At 44.2% G+C, this 21,238-nt stretch overlaps 2 protein-coding genes across 3 annotated transcripts; both read right to left on the bottom strand.

Moving 5' to 3' along the window:
• Positions 1 to 1,417: 1,417 nt before the first annotated feature.
• f7 (coagulation factor VII) lies at positions 1,418 to 15,666 on the bottom strand. The gene is made up of 8 exons (XM_029138651.3): positions 15,535 to 15,666; positions 14,977 to 15,140; positions 14,869 to 14,893; positions 14,316 to 14,429; positions 13,136 to 13,282; positions 12,427 to 12,545; positions 12,068 to 12,188; positions 1,418 to 3,433 (listed from the first exon to the last, which is right to left on the bottom strand). The coding sequence occupies exons 1-8, from the start codon at positions 15,605 to 15,607 to the stop codon at positions 2,841 to 2,843; spliced, it is 1,356 nt and encodes a 451-aa protein (XP_028994484.1). The 5' UTR covers positions 15,608 to 15,666; the 3' UTR covers positions 1,418 to 2,840.
• A 592-nt stretch (positions 15,667 to 16,258) lies between these two features.
• Positions 16,259 to 18,990, bottom strand: LOC114848295 (coagulation factor VII-like). 2 transcript variants are annotated; one of them, XM_029138691.3, is made up of 8 exons: positions 18,810 to 18,990; positions 18,238 to 18,401; positions 18,141 to 18,165; positions 17,942 to 18,055; positions 17,721 to 17,861; positions 17,467 to 17,555; positions 17,210 to 17,330; positions 16,259 to 16,980 (listed from the first exon to the last, which is right to left on the bottom strand). In XM_029138691.3, the coding sequence occupies exons 1-8, from the start codon at positions 18,892 to 18,894 to the stop codon at positions 16,433 to 16,435; spliced, it is 1,287 nt and encodes a 428-aa protein (XP_028994524.1). In that variant the 5' UTR covers positions 18,895 to 18,990; the 3' UTR covers positions 16,259 to 16,432. The 2 variants fall into 2 exon arrangements, with proteins under 2 accessions (XP_028994524.1, XP_028994504.1); XM_029138671.3 differs by having other exon boundaries at positions 16,260 to 16,980; positions 18,238 to 18,404.
• Between the last annotated feature and the right edge of the window lie 2,248 nt (positions 18,991 to 21,238).

The raw sequence follows: 21,238 nt of genomic DNA, 5'->3' as shown, positions 1-21,238 counted from the left end.
AGACGACTGTAGATGTTGATTAGCTGCTACAGCTACACAAAGACATCAAACCATCCCATTTGTCTGTTCAGCATCGGGTTTCAGGGGAAGAGGGCGTAACCCCTCCAGATATATACCTTAAATTGTGTAACCAAAATTCAAATTAAATAAATTATTCTGCATGGAGTCATGTTGACTAGGCCTGGTGTTGCTCCACTAGACGGCTGAGGTACAGCAGGAACCTCAGGGTTCACCACGCTGGATCTGTTCTGCATCCACCAGGCCTTACTGGAACAATTGACCTAAAGCAGCAGGCAGCGACTGGACAAGGTGTTTTTGTTGAGTCTATTACCTGTGCTTCTGTAGCGACTGTGATCCTCTGTGGCTTCCCGCTGTCCTTACAGTGAAAATGAAGTGATGTTTTTAGGTTCTGACATGATATTGATTAATTTCAAACCCAAATGAATGAAACTTTTCTTTGTTTTGTTTTTGTTTATTTGCACTTTTTCTCTTTTCGCTGGATTTGATTTCTTTACGTTTAGACAAATGATTGAACAGGTGATAGGATTGAATGTTTTATTGTTCATATGTAAATGTAATTATAATCAAATGATTAATAACTGTTATTGGTGCGTGAGATTATTTTAACCAGTGGACATGATTTTGTCGATCCAGTCCAGGAAGTTGCTGACCTTGGCATAGACACCGTACATGTTCTCGTTGGCGCACCCCTTCCCCCAGCTCACCACCCCTATCAGGAACCAGGTTTTCTGGTAGCGTGTGACCAGGGGGCCTCCGCTGTCGCCCTCACAGGAGTCTCGCCCGCCGCTCTTCAGCCCGGCGCAGAGCATGTTTCTGGTGATGTTGAGCTTGGTGTGGAGGCGGCATTCCTGCAGAGGAACCCTGGGCAGCTGGTCACGCCCCCTCGCATCCAGCCACTCCCACTTTCTTGGTTCCCCCATCCCCAGTGTTATCACCACCACACTCAGCTGTGCCTTCCCTTTTGCCTTCAGTATAAATACACAACATCTGCTACAACTCATTGCTATCATGACTCTGTCACTCATAGAGAGCTTTGTTTGTGAGTCTTGTTTTGCTTATGAGTCTTATTTTCTTGTTGAGTGTCTGTTTGCCTGTATTCCACTATTTAGATTGAATATGTTGTATATGTGTCTCAGATAGTCCAGTCCAGTCTGTGTTTTGTCTTGTTGACTTTCCTAATGCTTTTAGGATGGTCATGTGGCCACTTTCCCCTCCTGAATTGTAAATTACTGTGGTTGTTGGTGTTTTGTGTTGTATTTTTTGTTCTTGTGCCTCTGGCATATTCTCTAACATGAGGTGATTTAATGCATGAAATGAGCTTCATGAGACAACACCAGTAAATGGACCCACCAAAGAACTGCAAAGAGATAAACAATAATAAAAGACACAACAAAAAAGCTGTTGAAGGAGTTTAATTCGGTATCGTGCAGTGATCATACAGGTCACCACAGATGCTAAACATCTTCACCTTCAACATTATTCAGTTCTTTGAAAACATTTGAACTATATTATACTTATAAATCACACAAGGACTGCAGTTCCACTTAAACTATGGACTGTGTGCATGAATGATGACATGTATGGGGTGCCAAATGTAAAAGCAGCACCTATAACTAGTTTTCTCACATTTAACTAAATGACACAACATGTTTTCTCACATTTAGTTACATGTGCAAAAGTCTATCTAATGTTAAATACTAATGTAAATGTTAAATATAAATGTAAATGTTAAATGTAAATGTTAAATGTAAATGTTAAATGTTAAATGTAAATCTAAATGTTAAATGTTAAATCTAAATGTTAAATCTAAATGTTAAATCTAAATTTTAAATGTAAATGTAAATGTTAAATGTTAAATGTAAATGTTAAATGTAAATGTTAAATGATCGAACTGAATATTTAAGTAGACTCCACCCCCTACTATCCTAGATCAGTGACGCGGACTCAAACACGTCAAACAGTACGCATAGCTCCGCCCACATCTGACTTTGGATCGGTGCACGAAAATACTGGAGAGAAGCCTGAAGTCAAAGCCATCATGGCCGCCAGCTCCAACTCCCTCCCGTTGGGGGAGATTGAACGGGCTGTAACGGCAGGTGTGCGGAAGTTAACTAAAAGGTCTACAGATCAGATGTGGGCGGGGTTTGCGCGCACTGTTTGAGGTGTTTGAGTTTTCGTCTCTGATCTGAGACCAGCGCTGTTTGAGGGTAGGGATGGAGTCTACTTGCACATTCATGAATATTCATGATATGAGATCATGAATATTCATGAATGTGCAGGTAGATATACATTCTCGTACATTTAACATTTACATTTACATTTACATTTACATTTACATTTACATTTACATTTACATTAAACATTTAACATTTGACATTTAACATTTAACATTTAACATTTAACATTTACATTTAACATTTACATTTAACATTTACATTTACATTTAGACTTTTGCACATTTAACTAAATGTGAGAAAACATGTTGTGTCATTTAGTTAAATGTGAGAAAACTAGTTATAGGTGCTCTTTTTACATTTGGCACCCCATAGACATGTGGACATATCAGCATTTCTGTAACAGTGACACCAGCAAATCATGCAGCACAGTCACGAAATAGAACAATCATTTGTCTAAACTGATTTCAAACAGTGTAACAACCTGTTACTCTGTCAAACCTAAGCCAAAATACTGTTCCGATGTTTCCTGTAACTTATTCCATAGTTAAACTGGAAAATATATTAAATACACATTTAGGAAGGTGTTAGTGATCAAACCTGAACCTGCCAAAATAAATGTAAATTTTCGAGCACTGACTGACCTCAGGTGGTCAGGTTGTCATGTGGAACCTTTGTGTGGTTCTTGGGCTGATCGGTTGCTGCGGTTCGGTTTTGGATCCACTCCAGGTAGTTTGACAGGCGGGTATAGATGCCATAGTTACCGGGGCGGGCGCAGCCCTTCCCCCAGCTGACGATCCCCAGCAGGAACACTGTCTTCCTGTACTGTGTCACCAGGGGCCCACCGCTGTCGCCCTTACATGAGTCCTGCTTGCCTTCGATGTAGCCAGCACAGAACATGTTTTCTGTCAGCACCACGCCGCTCTCCTCTATACACTGCTGTGTCCGGATCCGAGGCACTTTCAGGCTTCTCAGGACATTGGAGGTGGGTCCGTGCTCCCCTCTCCTTCCCCAGCCACTCACTGTGTGTAGGCTGACGGCCCAGAGCTCCCGCTCGGCCAGTTGGCGAGTGGGTAGGCAGACGGGCACGATGTACTGGGTCCAGGTGATGGGCGCCACCAGGCGTAGCAAGGCCACGTCGTTGTCAGCCGTGAGAGGTGCATACCTCTCATGCATGATGATCTCAGCTACTTGGATCAGCTGCTCTGTGCCTTCGTTTTCCTCAGTGTTGTGTTCACCTGAAGAACAAAGAACATGTTCAGTTAACACAACCAGTATATACGTACACAGCAGTCACACTAGTGTAACATGCCCCTGATGATGACCAACCCTCTCATTGGGGTTTATATGAGGCAGCACAATTGGTCTGAAAGCAGCAAAGCTAACAAGTTTGACGTGAAGGTATCTCAGTTATGTACTGTAGCTCCCACTGCTGAAATCTAACGGGAATCTCAATGTTACTATACATGTTTTGAACTTTTAGCTCGATTTTTAAAACATTCTACAGCATAATCTGTCTCCATAGTTTGATCCAGGTATGTGACTGTGTCATTTAGCGTAACAGATTTGGCTCTGACCATTTACCTACAGTAGAGTCCTTTTAATTTGGGCCTCCTTTTAAATTATGCACTGATAAGGCTCAAGGTTCAGATTCTGCTAGTTCTGATATAACAGTGTCAGAATACACAATGTGTGTGTGTGTGTTGGCTGTGGTGCTGCCCAAGCAGCACAAATGGTCACTTGAGCTTCAGAACTAGGCCACAGTGCAATAACAGAAGGTTCTTGGTCCGATGATTCATGTTACATGAATGAATGGGTGTGTTGACACCTGGACCAAATGGCACCAGGTAAAATGTAAGCTGTCAGTGTGATGTTGTGGGCATGTTCTGCTGAGTCTTTGGGTCCAGCCAACCACATGGATCCTGTCATGAATACTTTGATGGCTGTGGTCTTATTCTGCAGAATGATACATCCTGCCACAAAAATGCTTTAAGGAAAACAATCAGTTTGAGTTGTTGACTTGTCCTGAAAATTTCTATCAGCTATCGGTAAATTGGTAAAGGACAAGATGCTCCTGATCCTGAAAACACGACACAAAACCAGTGATGTGCGGTCAGGGTAGGCAGGGGAGGCCTCAAAGGCATAAAGTCCTCAGTCAGATTTTACAATCATAATGTCTTAAAAGTGTGTATTGTTCACTTTTTAATTGTCAGAATGCGTATTAATACTGGCCATACTGTATTTTACATTTTATCATCATTCCTATCTCGCCATATAACATATTAGGTCTTGAAGGTATGGGGTGCCGAATGTAAAAGGAGCACCTATAACTAGTTTTCTCACATTTAACTAAATGACACAACATGTTTTCTCACATTTAGGTAAATGTGCAAAAGTCTAAATGTAAATGTTAAATGTAAATGTTAAATGTAAATGTTAAATGTAAATGTTAAATGTAAATGTTAAATGTAAATATTAAATGTTCGCCGAGTGTAAACTGAATATTCATGAATGGCAAGTAGACTCCACCCCTACCCTCAAACAGGACTGGACTAAGATCAGACACGCGAACTCAATCACCTCAAACAGTGCGCGCAAACCCCGCCCACATCTGATCTGAAAACCTTTCTTTTTAGCCTGGACGTAACTTCGGCTAGCTAGTATAGTTAGCTAACTAATTCTCCACTGGCGCCACAGAAATATTCCATTTAAACCTACTTAACTCCCCATTAATGGTGTTTACAACAGAACAGCAGTTTGAAGCGGAGCCTCAGCCCGCACACCTGCCGTTACAGCCCGTTCAATCTCCCCCGACGGGAGGGAGTCAGAGCTGGCAGCCATGATGGCTTCGACTTCAGGCTTCTCTCCAGTATTGTCGTCCACCGATCCAGAGTCAGATGTGGGCGGAGCTATGCTACTTTTTGACGTGTTTGAGTCCGCGTCACTGATCTAGGATAATAGGGGGTGGAGTCTACTTAAATATTCAGTTCGATCATTTAACATTTACATTTAACATTTAGATTTACATTTAACATTTAGATTTACATTTAACATTTAGATTTAACATTTAACATTTAGATTTAACATTTACATTTAGATTTAACATTTACATTTATACTTTTGCACATTTAACTACAGATGGAGCGGTTCATTTTCGCTGATTTCAGTCACAACTGTCAGTGCCCTTTCTGACGCTGATCACACACTTATCACACCCTCATGAGCCGACTGTCAGCAGCCCCCCTCCTTGGTCTGTCTGGGGAAGGTGTTAAAAATGATAATGAGGCCACCCCCATTTTAGCACCAAAGACGCAATTCTAGGGTAAAACCAAAAGGTGGAGCTTTAGTATCTGACCTGTAGAGTTAGGGTCAAACAGCAAGTATAGGCACAGTTCTGAGAACAGGACATAGATCTGATAACGTCAGTTCTTCACCGTTTGCTAGGGCAGACAGACAAACAGACAGACAGACAATAGTCTGTCTAAACAGTCAACTAAAAAGTTGAGAAAACTTGAAAAGTTGACTTTATGTCAGAATTGAATATTGTACTTACTTTTTTTAATCATAGATAAGCATCTGCAGCTCACGCTGCCACAGCTGCCAAGGTACCTTCTGGAGGTTTATCAGTTACTGGCTGTATTAGGTTGAATTGGACTTTACTAACGTACCTAATGAAATTCTTAAATTTTCATTTTAGATATTTGGCCATATTCACTTGGATGTAGTGTGTGTCAGTCTGCCTGCTTTAGAAGCTTTTTTAAATTAAACAAAATGAGCATTTTGCATCTTCTAATGAAGCTTAAATGAACATAACAATAGAGGGCCTCTTTTCAGACAGAACAACCAATCCACAGCACTAGTTAGACTGGTTTCACACCACCCCCTTCTCCCCAAAGCACCAGAGTCCTGCAGTGCTGTTACCTGATGTAACCAACAGAAGATTTATCAGAGATCCATCACTTCAAAGAGCCTAGTGGTTAAAGCACACAACTTCCCACCCACAGTTTTTTTTAAACAAACCGTTTTTGTTAGTTGGTGGTTTAATATAAGAAACTTTTAAATCCTAAACCATGAACTAAATGCTTTCTTTTTAACAAGTTTTATTTACAGATTTTATAAACATCCAGTTCTTTTGACCATTTTCTAAACCAGGTAGTCTGAAAGTTGGGTACATTCTTTTAGAACAGAAATGTTTCTCAAGGAGCTTCTACATTATATGTCCTTCATGGGGGACGTGGTATATACATTCAAGACTGACGGCGAAGCAACTAGTAGCTCAGTGTTCCAACATCCACAAACGGCAACTGCTATCACAACTTGAGATTGACGAGATACAACACAAATGCTACGGCAAGGGGGAGCCAGGACGCCAGGTCAGAGGGGAGGTTTCACCATCTCCCCAACTGGGAACTGGGTACGAAGCCCCAATGAGCACAGACACGCTGAGCGAGGCAGCGACTGACCTGAAAGATAAGATCATGGCGAGATTGAACAGGCAACCCCGAAGCCAACTACAACGGCTAAGTGAAGTACGATCAGAAAGTCTCATGGAAGATGTGAATGCAGCATTGAGAGCGATCCCTACCACAACAATCACGGAAACCAATGAGCTGATATACGCTTCAGCATCAGTGATCCTAGAGGTGCTCGGCTATAAGAGCAACCATGGGAGCCATGAGAAACAATACCCACCATGGAAACGAAGGTTGGAGGCAAAAATCAAGGCAGCTCGGAGGGAAGTGAGCCAAATGACAGAGGCCCAGAGAGGTGCAATGAAAAGACCGATGCCCAAGAGGTACAGCCAGATGACCATACCTGAAGCACTCAAAACTGCCAAGCAAAGGCTACAAGCCTTGGCCAGCCGCCTAAAGAGATACACCAGAGACAATGAAGCCAGACGAATAAACCGGCTGTTCACAACACAACCTGCGAAAGTGTACTCTCAATGGCAGGGTAATAACAGCAGAGCAGACCTGCCAAGGCTGGAAACTGAACAGTACTGGAAAGGTATATGGGAGAGGGAGGCGTCACACAACAGCGATGCACAGTGGCTGGTGGATCTGAGGGAAGAGCACAGCAACCTCCCTGAACAGAATCCAGTGACTATCACAGTGGCAGACATCCAACAAAGAGTCTCAGGTATGAAAAACTGGACAGCACCTGGCCCTGACATGATCCACATCTACTGACTAAAGAAGCTCACTGCAATCCATGAGCGCCTGGCAGCACAAATGAACCAGCTGCTAAGGGATGGGACTCACCCTAAATGGCTAACTGAAGGGCGAACGATCCTGATAATGAAGGATCCCTCAAAGGGTACAGTCCCATCCAACTACTGGCCAATAACCTGTCTCTCCACAACATGGAAGCTCATGTCATGCATCATCGCCGCTAAGATAAGGGGGCACATGGGTCAATACATGAGCGAAGCACAGAAGGGCATTGGTAAGGATACCAGAGGAGCCAAACACCAACTCCTTGTTGACAGAACAGTTGCCCAAGACTGCAGAGTGTGACACACCAACCTGTGCACAGCCTGGATCGACTACAAGAAAGCCTATGACTCAATGCCACACACATGGATCACTGAATGCTTGGAGCTGTACAACATCAACAGAAATCTAAGGGCCTTCATCGCAAACTCGATGAGGTTGTGGAGAACCACCCTTGAAGCCAATGGGAAGTCACTTGCCCAAGTATCCATCAAATGTGGCATATACCAAGGAGATACACTGTCCCCACTGCTGTTCTGCATAGGTCTGAACCCCCTCAGCCAAATTATAAACAACACTTGCTATGGATACCGACTTCGGAACGGGGCCACCATAAGTCACCTCCTCTACATGGATGACATCAAGCTGTACGCTAAGAATGAGCGAGACATCGACTCGCTGATCCACACCACAAGGATCTACAGCTTAGACATCCGGATGTCATTCGGGCTCGAGAAATGTGGGAGGATGGTGACAAAGAGAGGCAAGGTAATCCACACAGAAGGGGTCTCACTCCCAGAAGGAACAATAGCAGACATTGAGGACAATTACAAGTACCTTGGAATACCACAGGCGAACGGCAACCTTGAACAGGCAACAAGGAATGCGGCAACAGCCAAATACCTCCAACGAGTAAGGCAAGTCCTAAGAAGCCAGCTCAATGGCAAGAACAAATCCCGGGCAATAAACAGCTACGCCCTGCCAGTGATCAGATACCCTGCGGGAATAATAAGGTGGCCAAAGGAAGAGATACAGACCACAGATGTTAAGACACGAAAGCTCCTCACCATGCATGGAGGGTTCCACCCCAAATCCAGCACCCTGAGACTGTACGCTAGCCGCAAGGAAGGAGGCCGAGGACTAGTGAGCGTGAGAGCCCCTATCCGGGATGAAACATCCAAGATCCATAAGTACAAGTATAAGGCTCCGACAGATGACGTGCTGAGTGAATGTCTCAGGCAGTGGAGAACAGAGGATGAGATGCTGGAAGAGGGACAATCATGGGAGGACAAGCCCTTGCACGGGATGTACCACCGGAACATAACTGAAGTGGCTGATCTCAACAAATCCTACCAATGGCTTGAAAGGGCCGTGCTGAAGGACAGCACAGAGGCACTCATCCTGGCTGCACAGGAGCAGGCCCTGAGCACCAGAGCCATAGAAGCCCAGATCTACCACACCAGACAAGACCCAAGGTGTAGACTGTGCAAAGAGGCCCCTGAGACGATCCAGCACATAACTGCAGGGTGTAAGATGCTGGCAGGCAAAGCAAACATGGAACGCCATAACCAAGTGGCTGGCATAGTATACAGGAACATATGCGCGGAGTGTGGACTGGAAACCCCAAGGTCAAAGTGGGAAACACCTCCCAAGGTGGTAGAGAACGAGCGAGCCAAGATCCTGTGGGACTTCCAGATCCAGACTGACAGAATGGTAATGGCGAACCAACCAGACATTGTGGTGGTGGAAAAAGAACAGAGGAAAGCCGTAGTGGTGGATGTGGCAATACCAAGCGATAGCAACATCAAGAAAAAGGAACATGAGAAACTAGAGAAATACCAAGGGCTCAGAGAAGAACTGGAGAGGTGAAGGCCACAGTGGTGCCTGTGGTGATCGGAGCACTTGGGGCAGTGACCCCCAAACTGGAGGAGTGGCTACAACAGATCACTGGAAAAACATCAGAAATCTTAGTCCAGAAAAGTGCAGTCCTAGGAAGAGCAAGGATACTGCGCAGAACCCTCAAGCTCCCTGGCCTCTGGTAGAGGATCCGAGCTTGGAAAGTGGATGAGACCACCCGCGGAGGGAGAGAGTAGAGTGTGTGCATATATACACAAACCTCATGCACTTCCAGTCTACCTGTGAGCCTGGATTACACATCACTGCTCCACCTGGTGCATGTCACGTCTTGGGTCAACTTCCGGCATTACTTTGAAAGGACTTCCTGTTTACGTCATGTCACAACTGGTCCCTGCTTCTACCGGTCATTATCCACACCTGCACTTCATCAGTAATCAGTTCACCTTGTATTTAAGCACCACCTCTCACCCCAGTACTTTGCCAGATTGTTGCGTGACATTCACCACATTCCAGCGTTCTGATTTCTAGCCCAGCCTTGTTATCTTGTACCTTGTTTTTGACCACCGACGCCGACCCTGTCTGTGTTGTACGCCTTGGCCTCTGATCCTGTCCGTTAACGACCATGCTTGCTTACCTGACGACGGCCCTACCTCTGACGGAACGGTACTGTAATCTTGAGCCTTGTTAACGAACCTTGCCTGTCCCTGACACCGATTCTGCCTGATCCTTTGTACTGCTACGTATTGACCACCTGTGTATGACCCTGCCTGATCTGGACTCTGTGTTTTCGGAATAAACTCTTATTCACCATCTTCAAGCTGTGCTGTGCTGTGCATGTGGGTCCGTGAGCTACAACGCCCTGACAGTGCATGACTGCGCAATTGCAGGTCATTTTTTAAAAAAAGGTTTAGGGGGCGTTAACAAGGCAGCGACGCATTAAGTACATCACAGTGGGGGGTCATGACTGGTGTAGGGGGGCTTGGTGGAATGGTATCTAAGTCATGCTAATGTCATAACAAGATCAGCCTGAAATCCAGCAGGAGCGAGGCAGCGAAATTTTCCGCTACATCTGTAAATGTGAGAAAACATGTTGTGTCATTTAGTTAACTGTGAGAAAACTAGTTATAGGTGCTTCTTTTACATTTGGCACCCCATATGAAGGAACATATCTTTTCTGGTTTTACGGGTTTAGTGCGATCAGAAAAGTAATTATGTCACAAAAACATTGATAAACACATTAGGCAGGTTGTGCCTAAAGTCATGGTGTAGAATGAATCTGTCTGAAGGCTGCTAACATTATGCTGGAGACAAAATGTGAAATAAAAAAGGATTGTGTCGGGATCTTGTATCGGCCTATTCACTGACAGTTTCAGCATCGGGGCTGAGGCTCCCCTAGCTGGTGCCTCTCTTCCGATTTCTTGCCATATTAGATCAGAAAATGTGCAGATCTAACGATTTTTACTCAGGAAAATTTTAAGATAATTAAAATTATAGGGAAAAATATTTTTTATAACATGTATAAGACAGATAAATGGACAGAAATAAATTTTTATTTTACGTTTTTTTAGTCATGTTATGGTACTGTCAGGCGAGGTGAGGCCCTGCCTCCCCTGACCGCACGTCACTGGTTTCACTTGTGTTTTGTGTCGTGTTTTTTTGTGAACAATCAGGAGCGTCTGGTCCTTTTCTGATTTACCTGTTACCTGTCGGCCGGAGCTATCAGCGCCTAAGTAAACTGTGGGTGAAGCGAAGCAGAGTCAGAGAAGGTGTAGGTCTCAGCTGATGGTTGAAAGTGAATGCTGCGGACTAAATAAACAATCACGATTTTTCAGATTTTTCTGCCTGTGTCTTTGGTATCGATGACTCCTTGAGAGACCCTGCAGCAGCACTGGACTTCTGTTTACTTGTAGACAGGGTTGATCAGCGGGAAGGACCAAGATCCTGCATTGAAATCCAAGCCTGTCTTACAACTGCATTACTGTACATATAGCCTGTACAAAAGCAATTGTTAAAATAAACGTGCTCACCTAAAGCAAACGTGTTTACTGTGGTCTGATAAATGGTCACACAGAGTCACAATGGTAGCGTTACTAGAACAAACCCATCTTAACTCCAGCTGCATCATAACATAGCATAGCATTGCTAATAGCCTGTCAGCTAACATGCTACATTAATGTATGATAGAAACACCAGTTTAACGTTGGTGCAACTGCATCACCTCCGCAAATCACAAGAGTAATGTCACATTTCATACACATGAATATGAGCCGTCATGTCTGTCTAATCATTAATTAATTTAATTTTAATTAATTAAAATAAATAATTTGACTCCATAGGGCTCAATTTACTGGAGCATCCGTAGGATCCGTGAGGCTCTACCTCACGTCATTAGAATCTGCTGGTGGCATCACTGTCCAGAGATCAAAGCTCACCATCAGGGGTCAAAAGAGGTTCATTTTGTAACAACTCAGGGCTGTTTTGACTAAACGGGACCAACACGTTGTCTGGCATGTTGTTACCGATGGGTGAATGGTGGCTAAGTCTAACGTCACAGACCACAGTGTTGGACAATGAAACACAGTGCTGGCAGTAAATGGCACGGATAACGAAAAATGTGGATTTACGGAAGTAAAAATAAGGCTAGTTTATGTATTGATTTGTTTTCTGAGTTTGTGATAGAGTTGCATTAAAGGTTTGAGTTGATGCAGTTGGCCGGTAAACATCCTGTTCATGTATCTGTTGCTACAAAAGTCACATTTTTAAATTTAGCAGCATGTTTCAAATGTAGAGACGGAGTCCAACCTGCAACCACCTTCAGAAAGTGAACGTCCGTGTTCTCCATGCAATGAGACGCTGTGAGGATCCACATGGGTTTATATATCACTCCTCCACAGAAGCCTTTTCCTTTATAGACCAGCAAAACCTTCAAAACAGACAGCAACACTTTCATTAGGACCTGCTTTTACACAGGACATTCACCGGGTAAAACTGGTGGGAACAAAGCTGCATAACAACAACCAAAACGTCTCTGGAATACAATACGTGTTTCTTCAAGTAACAATCAGGTTCCTATTATGATCCATCCTTGGCTGAGTTTTACAGCTTGTGCAGTAACCAACCCAGAGGTATCGTCAAGTGAGTCACCTGCTTCTTGAACTCACCTGCCAGGGACATTCACCCTTGGGACATTCCGTTCCTCCCACGATTCTTGCTCGAGGGTCGAGCTGGTGAACTTTGCTTTCATGCTGCAGGATAGGGACCATGCCACATGCTATAGAATCTGAATCCACACAAGACTACAGTTAACAACAAATCTGTGGAAAAGTAACTGGAACACACTGTGGTTGGTTTGGTTCACGTTGGTGTCACTCATGGCCTTTATATTTTTACACACATCTTCATCCAAATCTGAGAACGGTGCTACAGTAGTTGTTGTTAAAGATCAATATGGCCAGAATAGGCCACATTTGACCATCTCCTTTGTTTCAGTTTGTCAAGTTGTGATGACTGTCATGTAATGAATCCAACGTTGCGGAGACCACTGTACCAGCGTCTGACAACAGCTCTGAGACATTCATCTTGACATTAATTGTCTTGCCTGTCGGGGTCCTACTAATGGCAGGACCTTCTGTGGAAAAGGATGTCCTCTACCTGTTTTGTGGGCCATGTTATTATTTAGTCCTCTTCATTAATACCAAACTGAGGCTACTTAACCCCAGGCTACTTAACCGTCCAGTATCAGTATTCCAGACGTTTCACTGACCTGATGCAATTGAAAGACATTAATCTAAATGAATCTAAACAGTGTGTCATTATCAATCATATATATGCTTAAATGTATTTTTCTTTTTTTGTGAATGAAATGTCCACCTCTTGCTGTGCAGCTCAGCCCGTCTTCATTTAGGAAGTAGCCATCAGCGCACGAACAGTTGAGCCTTAGTCCTCCCTCGCCTTCACTGCAGAAATGCTCGCAGCCGCCGTTATCCAGCAGGCAGGTGCTGGGGACAGTCTGGGCCTCTGAGGACAGCACAGATACCATCAAGAATTCTGAATGACAGCTGATCTGTGTAAGGATTTAATTACGACTGGCATTTAAAGAATATAACAACAACAATTACGTTTTTTGAGCACACGGCAATGAGAACAAACATATAGTGTACAGTGCGTGTCCACATGTAACAGAAACAGGTGAAATTGTGTAAATAAATAATAATCACTAACAGTCAGAGTGTGAAGCCTCATTGTGCTGTTGTTAAAACAGCGGCATATGATTTAAATAGAAACAGTAACTTCCTCTACCTCGTCTAGTTCCTTAAACTCAGCTGAATGGATGCTACAGCAGCTAGTGTTGCACCAGACCCTGATCTACGATCGATCTCTGACTGATTAGCTTCTGAGGAGTGAACTACAACAGACAGGGCTGCAGGGCTGAAGGACAAGGGTTACTGATGTCAAAGCTTTAGATGTAGTGAGGCATCCTAATAATCATGCTTTCTCTGATGCCAATATCAGAATCTCTGGCTGGGTCCATTTTATTGGCCAGATTGAACACTTTTTAATAATACAAATAAATTAATAATAACACAGGCAAGGGAGGTTTAGAGACGGTGGTAATAAGTAGAACCAGTAAAAGGTGAAATGAGATCCAACAGTAACAGATCACTAGATAGAGAAAGACCAGTTTGGGGAAACAACAATAGACACGGGGCGGACCAGGATGGCCACACTAAAGCAGAGCTAGAGGATGAAGTTCAGTGACGAGCTGGATACCAGAGGTGAGGTCACGGATTCAGTCTGTGAGGTAGTCAGAATAACAGTTGTACCCATCAGGCCTGTGTCTGTAACACTGGGACCAGGAGCAGCTGAGCCGAGAAGTTTCATACACAGATCAATGGCTGAGTCTTTACCATCAGCCCTGAGATGTGTGTGTGTGTGTGTGTGTGTGTGTGTGTGTGTGTGTGTGTGTGTGTGTGTGTGTGTGTGTGTGTGTGTGTGTGTGTGTGTGTGTGTGTGTGTGTGTGTGTGTGTGTGTGTGTGTGTGTGTCTTTACCCAGCTCACAGTTGATCCCGGTGAACTGTGGCAGGCAGAAGCAGTTGTAGGATGAACTCTGGGAGTAGCAGGTTCCACCGTTCAGACAGGGATTGGACAGACAGCTGTCAGTCACTGAGAAAAAAACAGTCATAACACACTTATAACACACAACACTTCATACTATGACTATACTAATAGTCATAGTATGAAGATGAAACTACACGTGATCCTAAAATTCTGTGAAATGTTTGATGCTTAGGCGGAAGGTTTAGAGCCACCTACTCTACCACTGATCAACCTTCTATCACAGTGGCTTTATTTTTCTGAAACACCAGTTTAAGCCAGAGCACCAGCACTGTTGTTACAGGTGATACAATCCTACTGCAGTGGGGGAGGATGGGAGGATTAATGAGCAGAATCATGTTAATGTCTCTCTGCTGACTAATCTTTCAGAAGGCCAGAGGATCTGCAGGAGGGTTTTAAGCCGCTGGCATGACCCGAGCAGGAAGAAGGGCCTTGTGTTTACATCACTGTTACTTTCACACACTCTTAAAGGTAAAGAAATTCTTACCATTGTAGATTTTCCAGAATTCGTTCTGTTGGAAGCGAAAGTTAAATGGAGTTAGACTTGAAACACTGAACCACCCTGTGAGCTGTGAGGCCGAGCGTGAGGTCGCACCGTGGTCTCCGTGTGCTCGTACACCTCTCGGGCCTCTTCATATGAGCAGGTCTCCTCCAGACACTCTCTCTCCAAGTTTCCTTTTTGCAGCTCCTCGAACCATCCAGAGTTATGCCTCCGAGTCCGGTGCAGGATGCCATTGGCTCTGTCTGGATTCAGAAATACTGACACAGAGGAGGACAGCTGTGAGTCTTCTCTGCTGCCACAATTGTGCTTTTGTGTTATTATACATTCAAAGGATTTTAACCACTGGTCTGAACTGGTCAGTATGAAATTGCTTCTCTTCATTTTCCACCGCATCGCTATTAATTTCTACAGTTAAACCCATTAATGGTGCCCAGAAGATGGATACACACTGAATTGGCACCCCCGACCTGCACTTTTAATATTAGCATTTGTTTGCTTCTAGTAAACTATCACAATCTATATTGAACTAACTGGAATGAAATGATTAATGTTTGACTTTCCCTCTATGGGCCATAAGCAACTAAACCTTCCATCCAGACAAAGCTGTACCATAGTCGCTACTCATTTACGACTGATTTCAGTTCTCCTCACCTGACGCTGACTGGCAGCTGCAGAAGCTGAAGACCAAGATTACCAGGACCCTCAGGCACATTGTTGGCTTCATTAGAAACACGAGGGCTCTGCTGCTTCTTTACGGATCCAAAAGTTCAAAGTCTGATAAACCTCCCCCACCAGCTGATCACATGCTCCAGTAGACCACATAAACAGGCTTCACATGAAGGAGAGGAAGCGTTGTCCTGCTCTGTCTAAACAACTGGTGTAGGACTCTATACGTGTATATACTGTAGACTGAAGTGTTCTACTGAAGACGACTGTAGATGTTGATTAGCTGCTACAGCTACACAAAGACATCAAACCATCCCATTTGTCTGTTCAGCATCGGGTTTCAGGGGAAGAGGGCGTAACCCCTCCAGATATATACCTTAAATTGTGTAACCAAAATTCAAATTAAATAAATTATTCTGCATGGAGTCATGTTGACTAGGCCTGGTGTTGCTCCACTAGACGGCTGAGGTACAGCAGGAACCTCAGGGTTCACCACGCTGGATCTGTTCTGCATCCACCAGGCCTTACTGGAACAATTGACCTAAAGCAGCAGGCAGCGACTGGACAAGGTGTTTTTGTTGAGTCTATTACCTGTGCTTCTGTAGCGACTGTGATCCTCTGTGGCTTCCCGCTGTCCTTACAGTGAAAATGAAGTGATGTTTTTAGGTTCTGACATGATATTGATTAATTTCAAACCCAAATGAATGAAACTTTTCTTTGTTTTGTTTTTGTTTATTTGCACTTTTTCTCTTTTCGCTGGATTTGATTTCTTTACGTTTAGACAAATGATTGAACAGGTGATAGGATTGAATGTTTTATTGTTCATATGTAAATGTAATTATAATCAAATGATTAATAACTGTTATTGGTGCGTGAGATTATTTTAACCAGTGGACATGATTTTGTCGATCCAGTCCAGGAAGTTGCTGACCTTGGCATAGACACCGTACATGTTCTCGTTGGCGCACCCCTTCCCCCAGCTCACCACCCCTATCAGGAACCAGGTTTTCTGGTAGCGTGTGACCAGGGGGCCTCCGCTGTCGCCCTCACAGGAGTCTCGCCCGCCGCTCTTCAGCCCGGCGCAGAGCATGTTTCTGGTGATGTTGAGCTTGGTGTGGAGGCGGCATTCCTGCAGAGGAACCCTGGGCAGCTCCAGCCGCTGGAGGACATTGGCTTGGGACCCCATCTGTGCCAGCCGTCCCCAGCCAGACACGGTGGTGTAGCGGATGGTTGCTAGAGTGCGTCCAAATGTGCTGTTTCGTGCAGGAAGGCAAATCGGGACGACGTGGCGTCCAAGCTTCACTGGGTGATAGAGCTTCAGCATGGCCAGGTCGCTGTCATAACTAGAGTGGTTGTAATCTGGATGAATCACAACATCGGTCACCCGCCGCCTCTGCTCAGTCATGTCATCCTTCTTTCGATCATGTTCACCTTCACAGAGAAAAGACAGACCATTAGGTGTTAAACATCATACAGTATTTTACAATGATCATTTAAATTAGCATTGACGTGTGTATTTTAGTAGCATATTATTGCAGATGCCGTCTGTGCCCCATGATCCAGGCTGCCTGTGCGAAGCTGCTTGTTGCTTCTGTTCCTGTGTTGACCCAACTTCTTGTGTCACATAGTTAAGGTGCTGCTTTGCATACGAGCGACTCACCAACAGTGATGTGGAAAATAGCCAGAGGTTTCCTCCAAACACAGTGAGCTGCAGTTAGAATCCACTGGTCTGATAGGACGATGGCTCCACAGCTGTAGACATTGTTTTCTGTCAGCAGGGCCTAAATACAGAAGGGGGTTCTTCTAATCTGCTTTATCGTCTGGGTTTATCAGCTGAACACATGCATCTCACTTACTGTACTAAAGGCGGAGCTCTTTAGAAGAGGAGAACCTACCAGAACAGGTGCTACCACCTACCTGCCATGGACAGTGTCCTTTCGGGCAGACTTTCCCATTAACAACCCTGGGAACCACGTGGACCATTGGCCGTCCACAGGGAACATCAACTGGACCAGACACAAACCAAGCAGTCAATGTTGGAACCAGCCTTCGTGGTGAAATGTAAGCTGTTAAGATGGTTTCTAGTTGACTGGACTCAAAGGTTAAAGCATTAAGAGTGCTTCACATTGCAGCTGGTTTAAATCAATGCCTTATAGTGAAGCATGTCAGACCTTGAGGCACGCAGGTGCTGTTGTCCTGATCCAGGCTGTACCCTGGAGCACAGAAACACATGTAGGAACGGTCTGGAAGCTCTCTGCAGAAGTGTTCACATCCCCCGTTCCTGTAGCGGCAGCCGTTGAAGGTCAAACGAACTGAAACAGAAGAAGTAGTCACAAAAAAGCCACAAAGTTTCTCAAGCCATCCACAACCATAAGGACGATAAAGTTTTTACTTTTGTCACAGTTGGACCCGTGGAAGCCGGCTGGACACTTGCAGACATAGGTAGAGAGGTGACGAGTGCACGTGGCTCCGTTCTTACAGGGAGAAGATAGGCACTGATCCACCGCTGCAAACAGGAAGAGGTCAGAAAGCGTTTCAACACCTAGACCAACAGTCTGGCTCGAAATTTTTATTTATTTATACACTACTACCTGTGTACTTCCTCCAGAAGGTCTCCTGAAAACATGAGACACAACATATGAGAGACTTAAAACCTCACGTGATCAACCAGTTCAATTTTTGACTCACCAGCTGCTGGGGAAGAGAGAAGATCTCTTTAGCTTCCTCATAGGAGCATTTCTCCTCCAAGCACTCTCGCTCCAGGTTTCCCTGCTTAAATTCCTCAAACAGAAAATTCGCCCGACGGCTACGATGCAAGAAGATGCTGGCCTCAGGTCTGTTTACGAACACAGCTGCTGTATAAACACATAAGGATAGCGGGACGTCTGTTTACTAAGGGTTTGATATGCTCTGATATGTGGTAATACACAGACACCTTTACAGTAGAAACACGGCGACAGCTATTCATAAGGACAGTTTCTACTTGGCTGTACTCCCATTCAGAACAAATGAACACATTTTATTGAGAAAACATTAGTAAAATGTCCCATCATGCATAAACCTATTTGCATATGATATAATATTATGTCTACGTATATACAGCTTTACCATTACTATACTGAACTGTGCAGCAAGAAGCAGAGCAGAGCTGAGATCCTGTCGACCAGAGCCAGAACTCCCACCTACAAGATTCTCGACTTCACACACATTCTACTGAGAAATGGCCAAAGGGAAAAAAGCCAAAGAAAGTGGTAACTGACCTCCAGGAACCCCAGTGCATGCTGGGAGCGAAGCGATGAGGAGCTGTAGAAAGAACAGCCGCTTTGTTTCTGTGACAGACACCATGTTTGTTCTGACCTGATCAAAGGTTAGACACACAAACACACAGTCCTGAGTGCTCTGTGACTCTGCTTCCTCGTCGGCTTACAACAGTTTGGCTTATTTCTCATTAGGCCACTTTCGTTTTTTTCCCCTCTGCTTTGACGTTGACAGGAAACAAGCCAATGTCCTCCACCCACCAATCAGAATCAACCTAGTCAGTGACCATGTTCATGTGATGTACTGTAGGAGTCTTAAGCCTCAGTTTTTTAGTCTATGTAGACGCAGCTTGTTTGGGTCATTGACAGCTGTAGAACTCTGCCTTTTTGCAGTGGGCTTGCATCCTGTTGATATAGTTAGTAATGAATTATCTGTGTATTTGCTTCCCCTGTAACGCGACCCAGAACAGGATACGATGACAACTGGCAGAATTTCCTGAGTCTGAAGACACTGCGGTTACATTTATACAGTGTTTGATTGTGGCTTGTACTGTATATATTTTCTTATTGAATTAATGAGTTCACACGTCCATGCTTTTATTTTAGTCAAGGACATGACAGAATTAAAATGATGTAAAAAAAAACAAATAATGAAGCTGAGTCGTTTAAATCCAGTGATAAGAACAAATAGTCTTGAATTTAACTGCAGTCCACTATGTTTATTTCTTTAATATGAGGAAGAGTGAACAAAAATAGTGATGAAAAAATGAAAAATGTATTTATGTGGCTGTTTTGTTTAGAGAAGAAGAAATAGAAGAAGTATGATCTTACAAATAATAGTTTATATATCATTTAGTTATAAGCCGTGCTCATCGATTCAGGCACTGATGTCAGTTTAATTGGCTAGCGTGTGGTGGAAGGGCTTGGAGTGAGCACCTTTCCCCTCCCTGCTGCAGCAAAGGCGACTGCGCTAGACGTCCATTGGCTCTGGAGAGTCACCCATCAGTCTGTTCCGGTAAAGATGACTTTCTCTGACACACACTCAGACATAATACCGCTACAATGTGATCTGAGATTGTTTTGGCCCAACACTGAGCCTCCTTATGTAAACCATTAATCATTGGCTCACACTGGTTTATTGTTACAATGAGTTTCGTTACTTGACATTATGATATTGTGACAGGCACCAGCCACAGGCCAACAAAGAGCCCTAATCAGGTGTTCACCTGTACTTAAAGGCACCAGCCTGGCCCGCCTCCCAGGGAGCCAATTAGGTTATATGGTGGGTGGGGCAAACCTCCACACCACCACAATATGTCTGCCTTTTATCCTGAACTCTAGTTGTCTCCTACCTGACTCCGCACCCAACCCAAGGCCGTAGGTTGGGTGCGGAGTCAGACAATTTGATTGGACAAAGGAACATTCCACCGGGGCCAGGGAAAAGGGTTAAAAGAGGACTTGAGGATTTTGGGATCTTTGCATCACGCCGTTGTATGCTCTGATCTCCCTAGCTGGTTTTCGGTTTGTTGTTGTGCACGATCAACATCTATGTTTTTGATTTGCTTTCCCCATTATTTTTCTTTACATTTATCTAATGTAAGCTATGTAAGACAACTCTTACATTAGCCTTTTTATGGGAAATTTCCACCATAGTCACACCTGGCTGCAGATTCACAACCTCCGGCTCGACTGGAGGAGTGGTGAAGTAGCAGAGTGGGGACCGGACTGTAATCTCTCCTGTTTGGTCTAGGACGCTGAACTGGACAAAGCTGCAACCAACAATCAGGGCTCCCTGGAGGTGGACCCGAGAGACGTGGCTGGGTCCCAGAGTCCTACTTGAATCTTCGCGCCATATTTAGTAAGAAGGAATCTTCACCGCCCCATCATTGGCTCCATGATTGTGCCATAAATCTGCAACCTGGAACTTCCAATGGAACACTTTACCAGCTGGCTCCTAAGGAAAGACTCGCCAGGTATCTGTCGGACGGCCTTCGTCATTGTCATCGGTTCTACTGGCCCTCCGTCCTCAGAGATTTCAAAGAATACATCGTAGGCTGCCCCACCTGTGCTTCTCATAAAACCTCTGTAATGGAGGTGGTCTCCATTACTAATGGAACCTCTCAGCGCCTCAATTTGTTAAATAACACAACCCATAACCATACTTTAAAGTAATTTTATTTTACAGGTTTAAATAACTCAAATGGTCATTGACTCACCTCATGTGCTCCAGTTGGTTTGGTAAAGAGAGTGACCTCACAACCAGGCGCCATTTTGAAGGCTCTGGCCTCAACTACTGATTAATGAGAGTAGGGGAGTTTGTAGTGGGTTCGGTATTTAATTTGGAGTTATATTATTGTTTGGTGGAATGTTTGTATTATGTTTATGTATTTGTGTGATTTATTTCTTATGTGTATGAGTGTTTGTGTTTAGAG

This window comes from Betta splendens, chromosome 2 (genome assembly GCF_900634795.4).
Source record: "Betta splendens chromosome 2, fBetSpl5.4, whole genome shotgun sequence".
Lineage (NCBI taxonomy): Eukaryota > Metazoa > Chordata > Actinopteri > Anabantiformes > Osphronemidae > Betta > Betta splendens.
The sequence above is the reverse complement of the archived record's forward strand: the minus strand, read 5'-3'. Positions and strand labels throughout refer to the sequence as shown.